General features: G+C 36.1%; 1 protein-coding gene across 1 annotated transcript; it reads right to left on the minus strand.

The window, feature by feature from the left end:
- Positions 1-3,765: 3,765 nt before the first annotated feature.
- Positions 3,766-15,336, minus strand: LOC308695633 (uncharacterized protein; the record flags this gene model as incomplete). The annotated part of the gene is made up of 9 exons (XM_081373818.1): positions 3,766-3,964; positions 4,238-4,368; positions 8,555-8,841; positions 8,984-9,188; positions 10,154-10,301; positions 11,000-11,193; positions 13,020-13,148; positions 13,325-13,449; positions 15,222-15,336. The coding sequence occupies 9 exons, from the start codon at positions 15,334-15,336 to the stop codon at positions 3,766-3,768; spliced, it is 1,533 nt and encodes a 510-aa protein (XP_081229944.1).
- Between the last annotated feature and the right edge of the window lie 1,033 nt (positions 15,337-16,369).

Genomic DNA, 16,369 nt, shown 5'->3' on the forward strand with positions numbered 1-16,369 from the left:
AAGTGCATCTCTTCATCATAAAAGTGCATGTCTTCATGTTCATTTTATGAAGTATACTTAAGTCATTTTCAAGTATACTTTTAAGTATACTTTATGTAGTAAGTATACTAATATCAATGTGTACTTGTAGTAAAATTGTGTACTATTTCAATACTGCTTGGGACTAAATTGGCTCACTTTTCGTATTTTTAGTATTTGTAAGAGTAGTAAACTAAGTACACAACTAGGTTTCTCATTTGTAATGCATCTGTACTACAAGTGAACTTATAAGTATACTAGTTTACTGTTTTAATACAAGTAGTACATTTTTTAGTTTATGAAAGTACACTGATGTGTACTCTCAGTAAACTACTAGTTTCGTAGTTTATACTGCAAGTGTACTTGTAAGTTTTCTTTAAGTAAACATAACATTATACTTTGCACTTAACATGTAACATTATTATTTTTGCACTTGAAAAATACCTTTAACTGTACTTTAAATTTAAAAACATGTTATTAGCTTCATGCATCCTTTTTTAATCTTAACACTTGAATGTCAGTAAGTTTCATAAAGAAAGGTAACATTTTAAACAAAAAAGTAGAATTAGAGTAAATTGATTTACACGACCAGTGGACTAGCTTACAAAAGAGTTAACACAACTACAAGACAAGTATACAGTACTTTGAATTCTTAATTATTCTTTTAAGCAGGGTTCACCAATCTCGGTCCTGGAGGGCCGCTGTTCTGAGGACAGCGGCCCTCCAGGACCGAGATTGGTGAACCCTGCTTTTAAGTATATCTGGATCAAAAGATTGAGTTCAAGTACAGGCCAAATATACCCGGGCCCGTATTCATAAAGAATCTTAATGCAAAGAGTCGCTCCTAGTGACAAAATTCTAAGAAAATTCTTAGAAATGTGGCCATTTACTCTTAAAATTAAAGAAAAAAATCCCAGTAAAGAAAAAAGTAATTCAGAAAGCATCTTAACCCTTAAAAGAGGTCTTAAGGTCAAAATTGTTAGGAGCACGGACGAGGACTTTTAAGAGGCTGAAGACTTTCTTCAGCAGAGGAGAACATGGCAGAAAGAAGAAGGAGAAGAAATCTGTTGCAGACAATGGATGACAGTGAGTTAATAAGACGCTAAAGATTAGATCGTGCATGGATCATGACTGATCTTAGAGACGCGCTAACATCTCCGACACCGCAGAAATGCAATAGCGCCAGAAATGAAAGTAATCACTACATTACGATATTTGGCAACTGGGAAAATGCAACAATGCAGCAGTGTGTAATGTACACAGTCGCATGTAATTTCAAAGTGAAGGCTTAGAATAGACAAATCACAATTTTTTTCCTTCTTGGACTACCAACCAATCACAGTCTTCAAAAGATTGTGTCATACATAGCAACGGGGTCAGCCCCGCCTCCTCACTAAGATGAAAGTTTTTGTCTTTTCCTTGCTCAGAGTTGTTCTCAGATTGGCCCCGAATCACTCTTAAGCTAAGACTCCTACGTAAAAGTTTTTAAAGGAAAACTCCGGTCAAATTTAACATTGAGCTTATTTTTTTGTAAATTTGGAGTGCTGTTAATACAGAGAACAACGACAAAAATCGGTGTTGCCTACACCATTTTATCCACTTTTTAAAATTTGCACCCTGTTGACTTCAATGGGGCAAGTTTTAAACCTGCTTTTAGCCTCTTAACATCCTTGATGTGTCATTACAAGTGCACAGCCAATGTGAGTGATTCCTTCAGAGTGAACGCGGGTCAATCTGACTGCAGTAGATGTGAAAGATATGGATAAAAATGATAATAATTCAGCCAGCGCTCACATGGCTGTGCACTTGTAATGACACATCAAGGATGTTAAGAGGCTAAAAGCAGGTTTAAATATTGCCCCATTGAAGTCAACAGGGTGCAAATTTTAAAAAGAGGATAACATGGTGTAGGCAACACTGATTTTTGTCGTTGTTCTCTGTATTGACAGCACTCCAAATTGACAAAAAAAAATGAGCTCAATGTTAAAATTGACTGGAGTTCTCCTTTAAGCAAAATTAAGAGTTTTCTGAGAGGATTCTTAGAATCTTTATGAATACGGGCCCTAGACTTTTCTCTCAGTATACATCAAGTACACTGAAGTGTAATTTTAAGTATATTTCTGAGAAGTACATAAAATGTAGACTGAAAGTATACTTTCTTATTTTAAGTTTAAAAGAAGTATACTTAGTGTGAAAAACACCAAGCTTACATTAGCTACTGCTACTATTCCCCACCAATTCACAAGCACAAGAGAAAAAGTATTTTGTACTTACATTGAATACCCCTGGAACTCAATGGATGTTGATTGAAGATGGTATAGTTATAGTGTTTTTATAACCAGTCAACTGAACCAACAATCTTTTCACAAAACTGACAAAACCTTGTCAAAATCCATCAACATTCAGTGCATGAGCTACATTCTGACATTCTAACTGAAAGTGGGTGAATATCAAAATACATGATAGAAACATTTTGTTACACCAATTACAAGTGTTTTTATTACAACATTTGGCCCTGGACTAGGGTATTCTATTTGTCCATTCTATTGGCTCTATTCTATTTTGAAGACTTGTGCTGGCTGCACAAGTCTAATTTAAGGCTCTCACAAATAAATAGTATGGGTATATTATACATTTTCTGAGTCATCAGAGTGCCTTGAGTATTGAAGTTGTTGACTTTTGTGTCCGTGGTGTTCTTTCATGGCACAGCGATTTTAGGCGGATTTTTAGTTTAGGCGGAAATTGTGAAAAAATGTGTGTTATTTCTGGTTTAAAGAAGTCATGTGACCTCTGTGTTTGTCAGACAGATTCAGTACTGGGCTTAAATGAAAGCCTAAAAGGTCCCCTTTCCAGCGATACCAAGCACCATATTATAGAATATTGACAATATCCCTAGCATGAGCCTAAACCAGATATACACCAGATTTCAAAAACGGAATTTATCTTAGGGGGTTAGTAACTTCATGAGCTGAAAAAAGTGATTTCGCTACCACCCCTGCACTGCTATAGTGATTTTTCTAATACTAGGGGTGTATACCTTGCCAAATAACAATGATAGCATTTTTTCCCCCGATGATACCGATCAACCCCCCTGGCTCATGGACTACATGTCTTTCGGAATTTTGAGAGTAGCCTACAATTCTATTGAGGTTCTGAGCCTGCTGATCAACTATTAGTGAAATCATGACAGATCCATTGATTTTGGTTGGATTTTTATGATTTTTTCTGTGGAGTGAGTATACTGTTTGGTGAAAAGAATGACATATTGACTGATGTCATAACTTGGGGGAATAGTTGATTGCCAATGAAGTAAAGATGAAAATATTGGAAAAAAGTGAGAAAACGCCTAATTTTTTGCATTAAATTGATGCAAAATCATGTAGAAATGTGTTTTAAGAGTTATTTTTTCAGTGGATGTTGTCAGCAAATGTGTTCTTTGTATCTGGAATGCATTTATTGACAGCCTACCAAACCCACTGAGGATTTGAGGGAAAAAATCATTTTTCACATTTTTCTGATAAAAAATAAAGGGTGCATACACTAAAATGGCCACAATTTTTTTTCGCGATATTTCCGGCAGAGCAGACCCTCCAATTATTGGTTCTTAGGGTCAAAGTTAACAGAAAAAAACACAAATAAAAAGTATAACAGACCATGTCAGGTTCAACCCATTTTTGAGACTTTGGCTCCCCGACTATAAGGAAAAATATTCTTTGTGCAAAACTCCATATTAACAAACATAGGATTTTATTTACCAGTTGTGCCCTCTGAGTGCAAGATTTCATTTCCTTGGGTGTTGGTAAGGACGTAAGATTCATCATTGCCCAGAGCCAACTTCACTTTCTCCAGAAAGCTGGGCACATTTGCCTCAGATTCTGTAAAACGCACCACCACTACTCGACTAGAGACCAAGCGTCCATCTTGTATTTCAGAGATGTGTATGGATCTATAAAAGAAACACATTTCTGTATTGTACAAAAAGTGCAACTTAAATCCAGAAGAATTAATGGTTTGAGTAGGAATATGGAATAATAAGCTTAAAATGTATATATTTTTATGACTTCACATATTGACATTATAAAGGAGTAGGATTTTAAGGGGTTACCTTTGAAATGATCTTGGAGTACTAGCTCTAGGTGGCTGTGTGAAGTTTGCCACTGGTGAACTTGAAGGCCTTTGAGAAAATGAGAAACTACGCTGACTCAAAGCTGTTACTTGCCCTTGAAGTTCACCGCCATGAACCTCATAATGCCCTCTCTCAGTTAGGTCCAAGCTGCAAAAATCTCCATTTTCCATAGGAAAAAAAGCGACATTTGAAGAGTCTGTTAAATACAGACTGTCTGTACCAACCTGAAACACACCAAAAAAGTGATAACTGAAATACACCTTTTACGTCTAGTGATTCTTTCCTAGACTGTTTTTCTAAATTATTTATGTTGAATAACTACAATTCTAATTAACTTTTGATTTTCAATAATATGCAAAAATGCCCACTGAAGTACAGACAATGTATCTATAAAACTATCTTTAATCAAATAAAATAACAAAAATAAATACAGAGCCCCACATGTCATGCACAAAAAAAGTAGCTCAGCACTTTTCTTAACAACCACTTTTGATGATGCACATGGGAATTTGGCCTTTGAGTTAATATTTAATGTTTTTAAATTTTTCTTCATGATTCATGGTCTTTAATGATTTTCACTTTTGTTCAAGGTAATAAAGCAACATTTTTTTGATAAAGGAAGAATATCTAAAAATATGGTATTTGGGGTAAAAGGCACCCCTGCTATCAGGGCGAAAGGCACAATAATGAACATGATAATAAACAGCCATCCGTCTTTTCCATTTGTTGACATGACATGGTTAGATTAAAATACATTGATTTGGAATTTGTTTTTTTAATTTTGAATTCACCATATTTATAATGAAACCATCATATTTAAAAATAGGATATTAATCATATATAATAAAATATATTTATTTGTTACTACTGTGAATCTATAGCCTATTAAATTATTATGGGATCTTCTTCAATGCTTTCAGAATCTTTACTTTTAAAATGATCATATTTTAATGACAGTTTTTTTTTTTTGAACAAAAATGAATTATTTTATTTATCAAACTAAACCGAAAATAGTACAAACTTTGCTGAAGTGATTGTTTTGATCAAGTAGTAACTTAGACATTATTAAAAACATTATTCTAGCTGAAGTATTTGTGTCAGTACTGTGTGTCTTTTGCCCCATGTTGGTTTTGCCCCGTGTGTCTTACTATTTCACCCCTATTTCCTTTAATAGTAGCTTTTTACTTTTATCTGGGCTTTCAACAAAAGGAAATTCTACAGGTGCTAATCTACCAACATGCATTATGGTGTTGCCTATAGACGGCACACAGACTACGCCGGAGTAGGTAGCCTACCACAATCCTGGTCCAAACTCTATGTGGCACGTTGACTCAAAGTCTAGGGCAGACGTCAGCAACCTAAGGCACGCGTGCCAACACTGGCACGCGGAGGGTTAATCGCTGGCACGCAAGCAAATGCGAGAGAAGTGTATGTATTTCATTCAGATAAAGTAGTCTACCTGCACACAGATCTACATTTTGATGTAATAATTCCTCATAGTAAAAACAGCTTATTTTATTAAGTTAGAGATGCACCGATTGATCCGCTGGTGGCCGAAATCAGCCGATTTTCACGTGATCGGCCATAACCGGCGACCGGCCGGTCAGTCTGACATATGCCGATTTTATGCCGGACATATGCCGATTTTATGCCGGACAAATGCACTCGGTCTCGGGCAACACCATCATCACATGTGCACACGGAACGCACATGTAGGAAACTTCGTGAATTACGGCCGTTTCACGCATATTTTTTTCGGCGTGCATGTTAATCAGTGAGTGCATTCACACCGGGAGCAGCGCGTGAGCGCCCAACAGGAGCGTCGCGTAGCAGCAGTGAAGCGAGGGTTTCGCCGCCGAGTCTATTTTGTCTGCGCTGCTCACGCTCAGTTAAAGTGAAAGCACACATTTGATTGACAAAATAAATATGATTTCAAACAAAAGTGCCTAAAATGCACAGAATGTGCATGTCTAGTGTGTTTTAACAAGAACTGGATTAGGTTATGTCAGAAAAGAAAATGAAGACTCAAAAATATTTATATAAAATCTACTCATTTAAACTTGTTTTTATTATTCAGTTTGGGTAAAAGGATATGATATTTTATATATATATATATATATATATATATATATATATATATATTTCTGTGTGTTGTAAAGTGGTTAGAAAAAAAGAAATCGGAATCGGCTAAAATCGGTATCGGCAGGTCAAACTCAATGAAAATCGGAATCGGCCTAGAAAATTGTAATCAGTGCATCTAGGAGTTATAAATACTATTAAATTGTCTATCTAAATCTAAAACAAATTTCAAGAGAAATATTTAAATTTCTGTACTATTTCTGTGTAAGCCATTATGAAAATGTAAAATGTTTGTGTATTTATATGAGTGTGTGTGTTTATGTATATGTATGTATGTATGTATGTGTATGTGTATGTGTATATATGTATATATATATATATATATATATATATATATATATATATATATATATATATATATATATATATATATATATATAGGCTATGTGTGTGTTGTGGCACAGTGATGAACTCGGAAACTTAAAAATGGCACTCTATGACAAAAAGGTTGCCGACCCCTGGTCTAGGGGCTACGTGTTTTCGTGCTCGTCTATAGGCAAAGCCATCTGGTCCAAGAACACTTTAACAGTAACCGTAGGCTACTGTCTCTCTCTTCACCGTAGTCTCGAAATGTTTCGACTTTAAACTCTAGCTTTTCGCAACGTAAAAAAAAATTATGAGAATAAAGTCGAAACACTTCGACTTTAATCTCGAAATATTTCGACTTTATTCTCGTAATTTTAGAATTTATTTTATTTATTTTTTACGGATTTTTCTTTTTTTTTCTTTTTTTTGCGTTGCGGTTCAGGGCTTCCGTACAGAGCCAATTGGATAAATTATGCAACAATAATTGTGTGGGTGTGTTGGTATGGATGTCGAAGTGTGGTTGTTAAAAATGTGTGTGCGCTTGTAATACTTGAGAGAGAAAAACTCAACTGCTAATAACCAGTGGAGTTTTGCTAGCATAATGGGGGAAATGTGTTAGGCCCAAACAAAATCTTACGGAAAGCTAATTTTTTGAGATATCAACCTCCAATTTGGAACACAACTTGTTTAGATGTATGGGTTTGATTTTCTAGCCGTTTTAGAGTTCGACATGTTTCATAAAATATATTTTATATAAAATAATGTTCATAAATCAATTTAATAAACTTAAACCTAGGCCTATATAACTTTTTGGGGGGTTTTACTTTTTAATTTTATTTTAATTTTTTTTACTTCAGCAACAATCTTCCAATGGTCTTCTTTAAAATGAGACCAAACTTAAGTTTGTGCTCCCAAGCTTCAAATTTTTATGAGTTTTTTGACATTGACATTTTTGACCACTATGGACCTATGTGTAATCGATGCAAAAGGGTTAACTGTTGACAGCATTGACGACTTAATGCCACTTCAATTAAACTAACTTAATTATCTAATTAGACACACCTGGAAAATCCTTCCAATCCGTTCGGCGCGCATATCTTCCAGCCTCAAAGAAACTCTTTTGTTGTCTTTAAACAAAACGTATGCCATTGTCACAGATTATAGTGTTAGAAAAAGAGTTTACACTTAGAAGATGTTATTAATGTTGCTGTCGACGATAAGTGAAACACTGGCCACCAGTCGAAATTGGGGGTGGGTGGGGGATGGGTTCTTTAAAGGAACATGACTCCCTCGTATCAGTTGCAACTAATAGGGGTAAATTGTTAAATGTTAACACTTTTTGCCAAAATATTGAACAAGTAAAACCAGTTCACCTGTACAGCTGTAAATAATAATAATAATAACATTCACTTAGTAAGTGTGCAACATACACATTTACTCTTCTTCAGTTATTAATTGTGGTGTCATTTGCAGTTATAACCTCCATCAGTGCATTGACGTGTGTAATTTGACAGCGTCTGATACATTAATCTACTGTGGGTTCAGTCGATGCGTTTCAACTGTCCCTCTGATAAAAGGTCGCAAGCAATTCAATAATGAATGGAGGTGGTGAAATGAAATTATTACCTCAAAAAAAAAAATCTTTATTTGATATCTTCAGATTAGAGAACCACGTCCTTTAAAATGTCTACAATCGAAGAGCATGTTACTGTTTCAAATGTCCCTCTGTTCCGAATATACATTGTCTACCCAAAAGGAATATCACTCTCTATATATAAAATGTGAATGTATAAACCATCTTCACACTTTTTAGGTCCCCAAAAAAAGGCAATTTCCAAAAAAAAGGTAATTTAAGAAGTCAACAAAATGCTTAACATATCGAATTAATCACTGGAGGTGCAACAATGCACTTAAGCAGATGGGCCAAATAGGTAATAGTTACAATTAGGAACTTAGACTTCTTACAATGTCAATTAGCTTTCTAATGGCATGTTTGAAATGGTCAGGCTGGAAATTAACAGCACTTTCAAATAACAAACAAATGTTTGGATAGTGCAGGGAAAATTCCCTCTGAGCTGCTTCCTGGTCTTCGAGATGTAAAAAAGGATTCCTTCCAAAGGATGACTCCCGTGTCAATGAAGAACCAACTTCTTGGTCATAACAGTTTGCTGCATCCACTGCATCAGGCAAAACATCAGGAGAGACTTTCTTCGGGCATCCACCATGGGCCAGATGATCAGGAACTCCATTCCCTACAAGGAAATTGAGATTTTAGGGCTTCAGGTGGAGCCTACATTTCCTGTTATGAAGTAGCACAGCAGACAAAAATCCTGTCAACAACTAATCAAGGTCAAGAGGCTTGGTTTAACGAAAAACCACCTGCTTCAGATTTACCTGGAATACTGTGTACATTCCAGGAATGCACAACTCGTTCAAGTCCAATTTGAGCCACTTGACACGTCAGAGAAGACACACAGTATTGTGTGAGGTTATCCTGCATATCAATCTCCTCCTGGTCAACTAACTGGATGAGAGCTCCTTTCAGCGGATAGTTTACTCTGTTGTTGACTTCTGGCCATATTCTTTCAATAATGTGATTCTGTTTTATAAATGAAAAGAAAAACAAGACAGCTAAATTTGTTGATACAAACTATGAAAGTTTTATAGCAAAGACAGACAGTCATTAAGAGAGACAGACATCAAAAGTTTCTAGGGGGTTCAGTATGGTATGGAGCATGGCGAGTCAGTTTCTACGGAGATGTAAGCTGGTTAGTTAGTGCATACGTTTGCAGAATTGTATAGTTTCAAAGACTTAAAAGATAAAAATAAAAATATTCATACACCTCTTGGGGAGTCCAATACTGTTCCTGGCAGGTCGCTTCCCTCTTAATGTCCCACTAAGCAAACCTCCCTGGAAACTTATATTTGTGAAGGAGAACCAATTATTCATGTTTCTCATAATTTATGCATTATAATGATTTCCTGATTTCAAATTGTCAAAATGTATGCGTGTTAAGAGAACTTAGCCACTGATCATATAGCATTCTATATAAATAACTTGAATAAAGTTTAGTTAATTTTGCTTAACCTACAGGGTCAGTAAAGTACTCTAATCTTCCTATCAGCTTCCAGTGATTCTGAAGTATCACTATACAGTATTTGATGGTACCATGATGGTAGTTAAACAAAGGGTTACGGGATTAGTTTCGAGTTGACAAAACCAAACAATCCAACCTTTGTTGGTGCCATTACGCTGTTCATCAACTTTCTCTGTCAACACAGGCTTTGATCCTGAGTTTAGGAGTGACATCAGCGCAAGTTACTATGGCGATGAACACTGCTAAAAGCCAAACCACTTTCATGATGCCTAAAACCCGGGGTTGGCACAAACTAAAGTGAAACATATCTGGCTAGCCACCTAAACCGGCTTCATGGTATAGGCCCCTGTATTGGACACAACAATACTAAGTGCAGTTAACAAAACAAAACATCTTAATAGATCATGTTAAAAGGACACTATAGTTTCTCTTGCCCTACAATGTTTATGAATATGTTACGACTCACATTTGTTGACGGTGTTTGGCAGTATGGCTGCTTCTCTCTGTTGTGTCTAAGGTGTGCAAGTTTCTCTTGAATAAAAAGTGTTAAATAAAACTCCTTCCCATGATCCACCCTGATCTGGTCCCACATTCCATATTCGATCACTGCACTTCTGCAAGAAACAAGAAGTACAGCTTATAGCTAAAAGCACTGAAGGTAAAAAATGCTGTTTAGCCAGTCAAGTTATTGTCTCTTAGCTCTACAGTATAATGTCTTGCTTAACACAAATGTATTAATAGCAGTGCTCTGAAATGAGGCAAAGTCCTCAGTATTTAAGAAAAAGGTAAATTCATGTTCCAGTTACACGCAATGTTGACATTTTCCAGGTTACATAAACATTACAAACTATTAAGAACACCACCAATACAATTTTATTTTTACATTAAAATGTATGCAGTTACTGTTATATTAATCAAAACCATGTATAAATCTCAAAGCTTTTCATTTATTCCAAAGATGCAGTAACAAAATTCAGATTTCATGTATAGTCCTATTTTATTTGTGAATTGATGCTCGAAAATTAAAGGTGGAATTTATCGAATGGATTATTTTCTTATACATTTTTTTTTCTTTGCCTCCTCTGAGAAAACACACACATGGTGAATAGGTAATGCTTGTTGAAACAACCAATTAATTATTGGAATATTTCTCCTCAAGTTCAAGCCAAGTTCACTCTTGCACCCAAAAACATGTAGCCTAATTGTTAATACTCTTGGCGGTTAGTGTTATGATTAGGATTATTCACACATTTCTCATAAATGTATGGAATTAATTTGGAACTACACAACTAAAGTAAAAATTTGAAGTTACCTGTAAACATTTTGATATATTGTCAGGTTGTTTTTCACTGGCATAGTGGAATGTGCGACAATTTTTCTGGAGTATCCATCCACAGCTGCTACGTGGGTCACTCCAAACATTACCATCTTCTCATTTTGGTCGATATGTAATTTGTGACCCATGTATTCTGCAGTGTATGGTATCGGATTAAAGTTCCGAGATCCCTGTATAAAAAAAGGGGAGTAGTAAATGTTTAGATTATTTTGATTTTTTTAACCTAATAGCAAAACACTGGGAAAAACAACACTACCTACTAAATAGATTTTTTACTAATTATTAATTCATTTCTATTACAGAAATCTACATGAAATCGCATCGTTGCTGTAGCCTGGAGACCTCCAAGTGTGCAGAGTTTATAACTCCAGTGGGTGGAGACTTTCAAGTTAGTGGGGTTAGGAATGTACTTTCTATTTAAGGAGCAGTAGTCCCACACATTTAAAGCTGACCCTCTATAACTAGCTGGCTCGGCCAGGGGAGCGCTTCCCATACAATGATGCAACTCGCTTCTTAACTATAGTACAATTCATCATTGAAGAAATCAACTACTAGATAGTCACGATTATTTCCAGAAATCGTATTGTCGCAAATTTGTTTGAGATCAAATTAGTCCCCAGATGCCATGTTTGTAATTTATAGCAATAATGCTCATTTTCTCAGTTATTTTGATTCATTTCCAGATTCAACAGCTTACGTACTAGAACACGTGCTTCAAATTTTTTTGACAAACTAACCCCCGGTTTCATAGACAAGCAAGGCTTAAGCTAGTTCAAGACTAAAATGCATGTTTGAGCTGAAATTGCATTGATATATCTTCAAATATGTCAGTGCCATTTTTGTCTCAAGAGGCACACCAGTAATGTTTTTTTGGGGCAGGTTTATAAAAACTACTTAAATGTCCTAATTGAACTACGGCCTAATCATGGCTTAAACGAAGCCATGTCTGTGAATCCAGTCCTTAAAAGAAATAACATTTGTATATTTTTGATAAAATAAAAGATATAGATTGTACTGAATGTCAGCTTACTTATTTGGCTCCAGATAAGGATTTGAGTCCATGTCATGCAAACAAGAAACTCTGCTTCTAGCCACAGGTTGGGAGCCGTCGTTCCAACCACAAAACTTTGTAATGCTGTTTGCGAATGTCCGTTGGTTTCGGCAAACACAGCCTCTTTAAACTTTGCTGATAAAGATGAAACTTGACACCATAGTTGGCTAACGGTGCTTTCCAGGTTTATACCCATCTCACAAAGCCTGATTTTACTCAACTTAGCTGACCACAACAACCCAGCCATTTTTGAATGCATGCAAGCATGTAATAGCAGTTTCTACCATTTTATGGCACTTATGCCAATCTTTCAGGAATGATTTTAATTGTATTAATTAAATGATTGTCCTAATCAAACCCTAATTCTAAACATATCTGTTGGTAATCCTCTTGAAATATTTAACCTAATTTGTTTCAGTATATGAGCAACTATATTCTGGTTTTAAATTAAATTTCCTTGAAAAGAGACTATTTTCTGTATCTGTGCGAGACTTAAATTCATTAGCCGAAATGCAACATGCGTACCACATGCGTACACTGATGTGTGATACACTTAAAGTGCAGTAAACTGTAAAACTAGTGTGTTTCAGAATGTCAATAAATCAAACAAATGCCCGTTTACAACAGCCAGAAGCACAATTAACTGTTTTTGCAGCTAAATAATAACTGGAGACTGCTGACTCCAGTGAAAGATAATAAAAAGTGAATAATTTCCATGGGTCTCATCTTTGCATCAAGTTTGAATCAGGTCTCTTCTGAATTGGCTAGTGGCGTGGTCACAAAACTAGGGTCCTAGAAATGTGCACCTGAAACTACAGCCTGGTAATGCAGTAATATAGTATTGAAGTGAACAACTTTTTAACCTTTATAACACTAACATGGTTTAATTAAAGACAAACACTTCCAAAAATTTAACAACATAATCCATAATTTATTTACTAATACCTGATATCGAGCCATGTGATAGGGAGGATTGATTGTTCGCAGCATACATCCCACGCGGCCTTCGGATGCTTTGATACCTTTTGAAGCCAGGTATCCCTTCATCATTTTTCTGCCATATGTTGGCCCAGTCTGTTGAGGGGAAAAACATACATACAACACTTCCAGTTCCAGTAACTATTCCTATCACAACCCGGGGGGAGTTTTGTTTAGGGCCAAATTCCGAGCTCGGAGCCCTCCTCCCGGACAGCACGTCAAATACACATACACCTTTACATTTAATTATATGTAAATGTGAACTGACCTACCTCTGTAACTGCTTTTGCAACTTCCACCTCGAGCTGGGAATCTTGCAGACGCTCTCTCCGTATGCCATGTTCAGCACAAAATCGACGTATGCTCTCCTTTGAGGCACCCTTTGACAGTGGCGGAACTAGAGTTTTATACATGGGGTGGCCAGGGGGTGGCCACTGCTACTTTCGGGGGTACACAGTACACACACACATACAGTGGAAAAGCTTATGGAAGAAATTGGGTCACTCTGTTTGTGTCTATAAGTGTTGAACATCCAAAATATTTGCAGAAAACAAAGCTTTAGCACCAAGGAGATAAGATACCATAGCATGTGTCTGTTATGTACTGCTGCGTTTATTTACAAAAAAACTCACATTTACAAAAAAAAAAACTTTTTTTAATTGTACTTGAAAAATGTAAACAATTGTATTGCCCATCAATATAAAATCTTATCCTAGGAAGATTTAATACAACATAATTCTTTCTTTATAATAATTTATAATTATTCTTTCAAAATATAATTATTTTTTTGTGTTCATTTTTGGGTGAACTATCCTTTTAATCTGGCAGAATCATCTCAACTTAAATTCCTGAATTGGGTATGTGATTGACTGCCTGTGTCTGGTAGATGCTCTGACCTGTTGCTGGTCCTGAAGTCTGACCACACTGACTCTGACTAGCCAGTGGTGATGCAAGGGCTGGGGTCTGTTTGCACCTGATCTGCCTGTTAATCATTTTAAGCCAAAATGGGTGTCAACCTTGAACAAATTGCAACAGAAGCAAACTCAACAGAAGCAAGAGATTGGTTTTGGGACTGGGTCTGAGGGACTGTTTCTGGGGGACGAGTCTGAGGGAAGAACAGGAGACAATGGTAAGGACAAAAAATAAAATAAAAAGTGAATCCCCAGAAACAGTTTTCGAAACTTTCCCCTAATGGGATTCTTCTAGACTTTTTTTCCTTACTCAGGACATATTGAGGATACAAAATTATTTGAGTTTGCTTCCGTTGCAATTTGTTCAACCTTTTTTCATAAAATGACTGGACTATGTTTGTGCTTATTTAAAAAGTACTCTGATATCTCTCCCTTTCTTTTCATGTTTAATTGACCCTGTTCAAAAATATGACAAATTTAAAATATGATTCCAATCATATTTATATTCTAATCATCATCCAATTACCAACATGTTTATCTTAACTCTTTCTCGCAGTAGCCTATAAAAAAAAAGGTGTTTTTGGTAATTTTCACAATTTCATGGCACCCCAGAATATTTTGTTGTATGAATATCTGAACATACCAAAAGAATGAACAGACAAAAACTTTGTGCATCTTTTTTTATCAACACTTGAATGTTGGCAAGTTTCATAAAAAGCAACATGAGCAAAAAGCTGAGAAAATCGCATTTTTATCAAAGACTACATCTAGATCAGATTCATAATGATGATCAAAACACAGTAGATCGAGTCCATCAACACCCTACACCAATAAAGCTTCGATCGCATTATGATATCACTTGTTTCTGCTCTTCTTTTCCTGCGTTTTGATCTCCTATCCTCATTAGCTAGAACATTTGTATACTGTAACGGCAAGGTAGCCTACTGCATATGCGTGTATTAGGCCTAATGTAGGCTATTCGGAGCAAACCACCCTGATGCTAAACCTTAAAAACTTACTTCAAATATGATGTTTTCTTATTCGGTGAAGTTCGGTGTCTTGCAACTATCTCTCGTCCTCTGCTCGTCCGTTTGAAAACTGCGCGCGCGCCGCACTGCCGGCGAACGTAATTTTTTTTTTTTTAAATCAGCATCAGCAACTGCCAGTAGCAAATAAAATTTTGGGGTGGCACCCGGGGTGGCCAATCGCATGTCAGGGGTGTCCAGTGCCACCCCGGACCCCCCTCTGGCTCCGCCACTGCCCTTTGACAATCCACATTCACATTTTAAAAAATTTGATATGTACTCATCCGAGCACCCACTTATTATCATGCTTTCTATCGTTTTTTTATAGGGAAATAATGTAGACTCCATACAGACAGGCTTGAGAGAAGATTGATTTGATGTAGGCCTAACTGATTTGCTGCTTTTTCCCATAGACAGTATAAGGAGCTTTTTCCAAGTGCACGGTGCGTGTACGTATAGTGCGCCTCCCCCCGACAACGCCAAAAATTGCTCTAGGAGTCGTATTATTTTTTCCACTCAATTATGTCGTAATAACGAGATCTTATGTCGTTAAAATGACATATATTTTTCGTAATAACGAGATCTTATGTCGTTAAAACGACATATTTTTCTCGTAATAACGAGATGCTTACGTTACAACGACATATTCTCTTGGCCTTATATGTGTAGTCATGTACAAAATATGCCTTTATCCACATAAAATTGATAGCCAATCATGTCTTTATCATACATCTACGTTCAAAAAGCTGAAGAAATAGCAGCCCCCAATAGACATTGTTAAAATATCAAATTCTGTACACACCTTATTACAGTTTTTCTCAGTCGCTTTGGTGCATTTCTCATAACACTATTTACATTTGCACAACAGTTAATGCAGTTCTCAAAACAAATAGTACAAACTGCAAAACCTAGTTGATAACCTGCAAAAGCGTGTCACTTGCTCAAAATGGATAGCCCATTCCTCAAAAGCAAGTATTTATGTCAATGAAAGTGTCAGTGTCATCAAAATAAAAAGTCCTGACACCATCGTTTATGAACAAGATAGTCAAATGGCTTAGTCGTGTTTTCATTATGACAGTTTACTCTGTAAATGTTTTCCAATGATAAAAGTCAGATCTTGGTGACACTACCTGAAAATGCTCAATACAGCACTAAATACTATTTGCACAGCCATTTGAAAAATACAGTAAAGTTACACATTACTGTATTTATGAGGTAACTGAGTACAAGACACTGAATATATGTATGTTTCACATTTTTACTGCATATGCTCTTTGCAATTCTAATTTGTTCACAGCATTGTGCAAAAGAAAAAATACACCATTATTTACAACAAACATAAACTCCCTTTGGGTAGAGCTGTGCACAACTGTACACAATA

The sequence above is a fragment of the Scardinius erythrophthalmus genome (assembly GCF_964197995.2).
Source record: "Scardinius erythrophthalmus genome assembly, chromosome: 9".
NCBI classification, from domain to species: Eukaryota; Metazoa; Chordata; class Actinopteri; order Cypriniformes; family Leuciscidae; genus Scardinius; species Scardinius erythrophthalmus.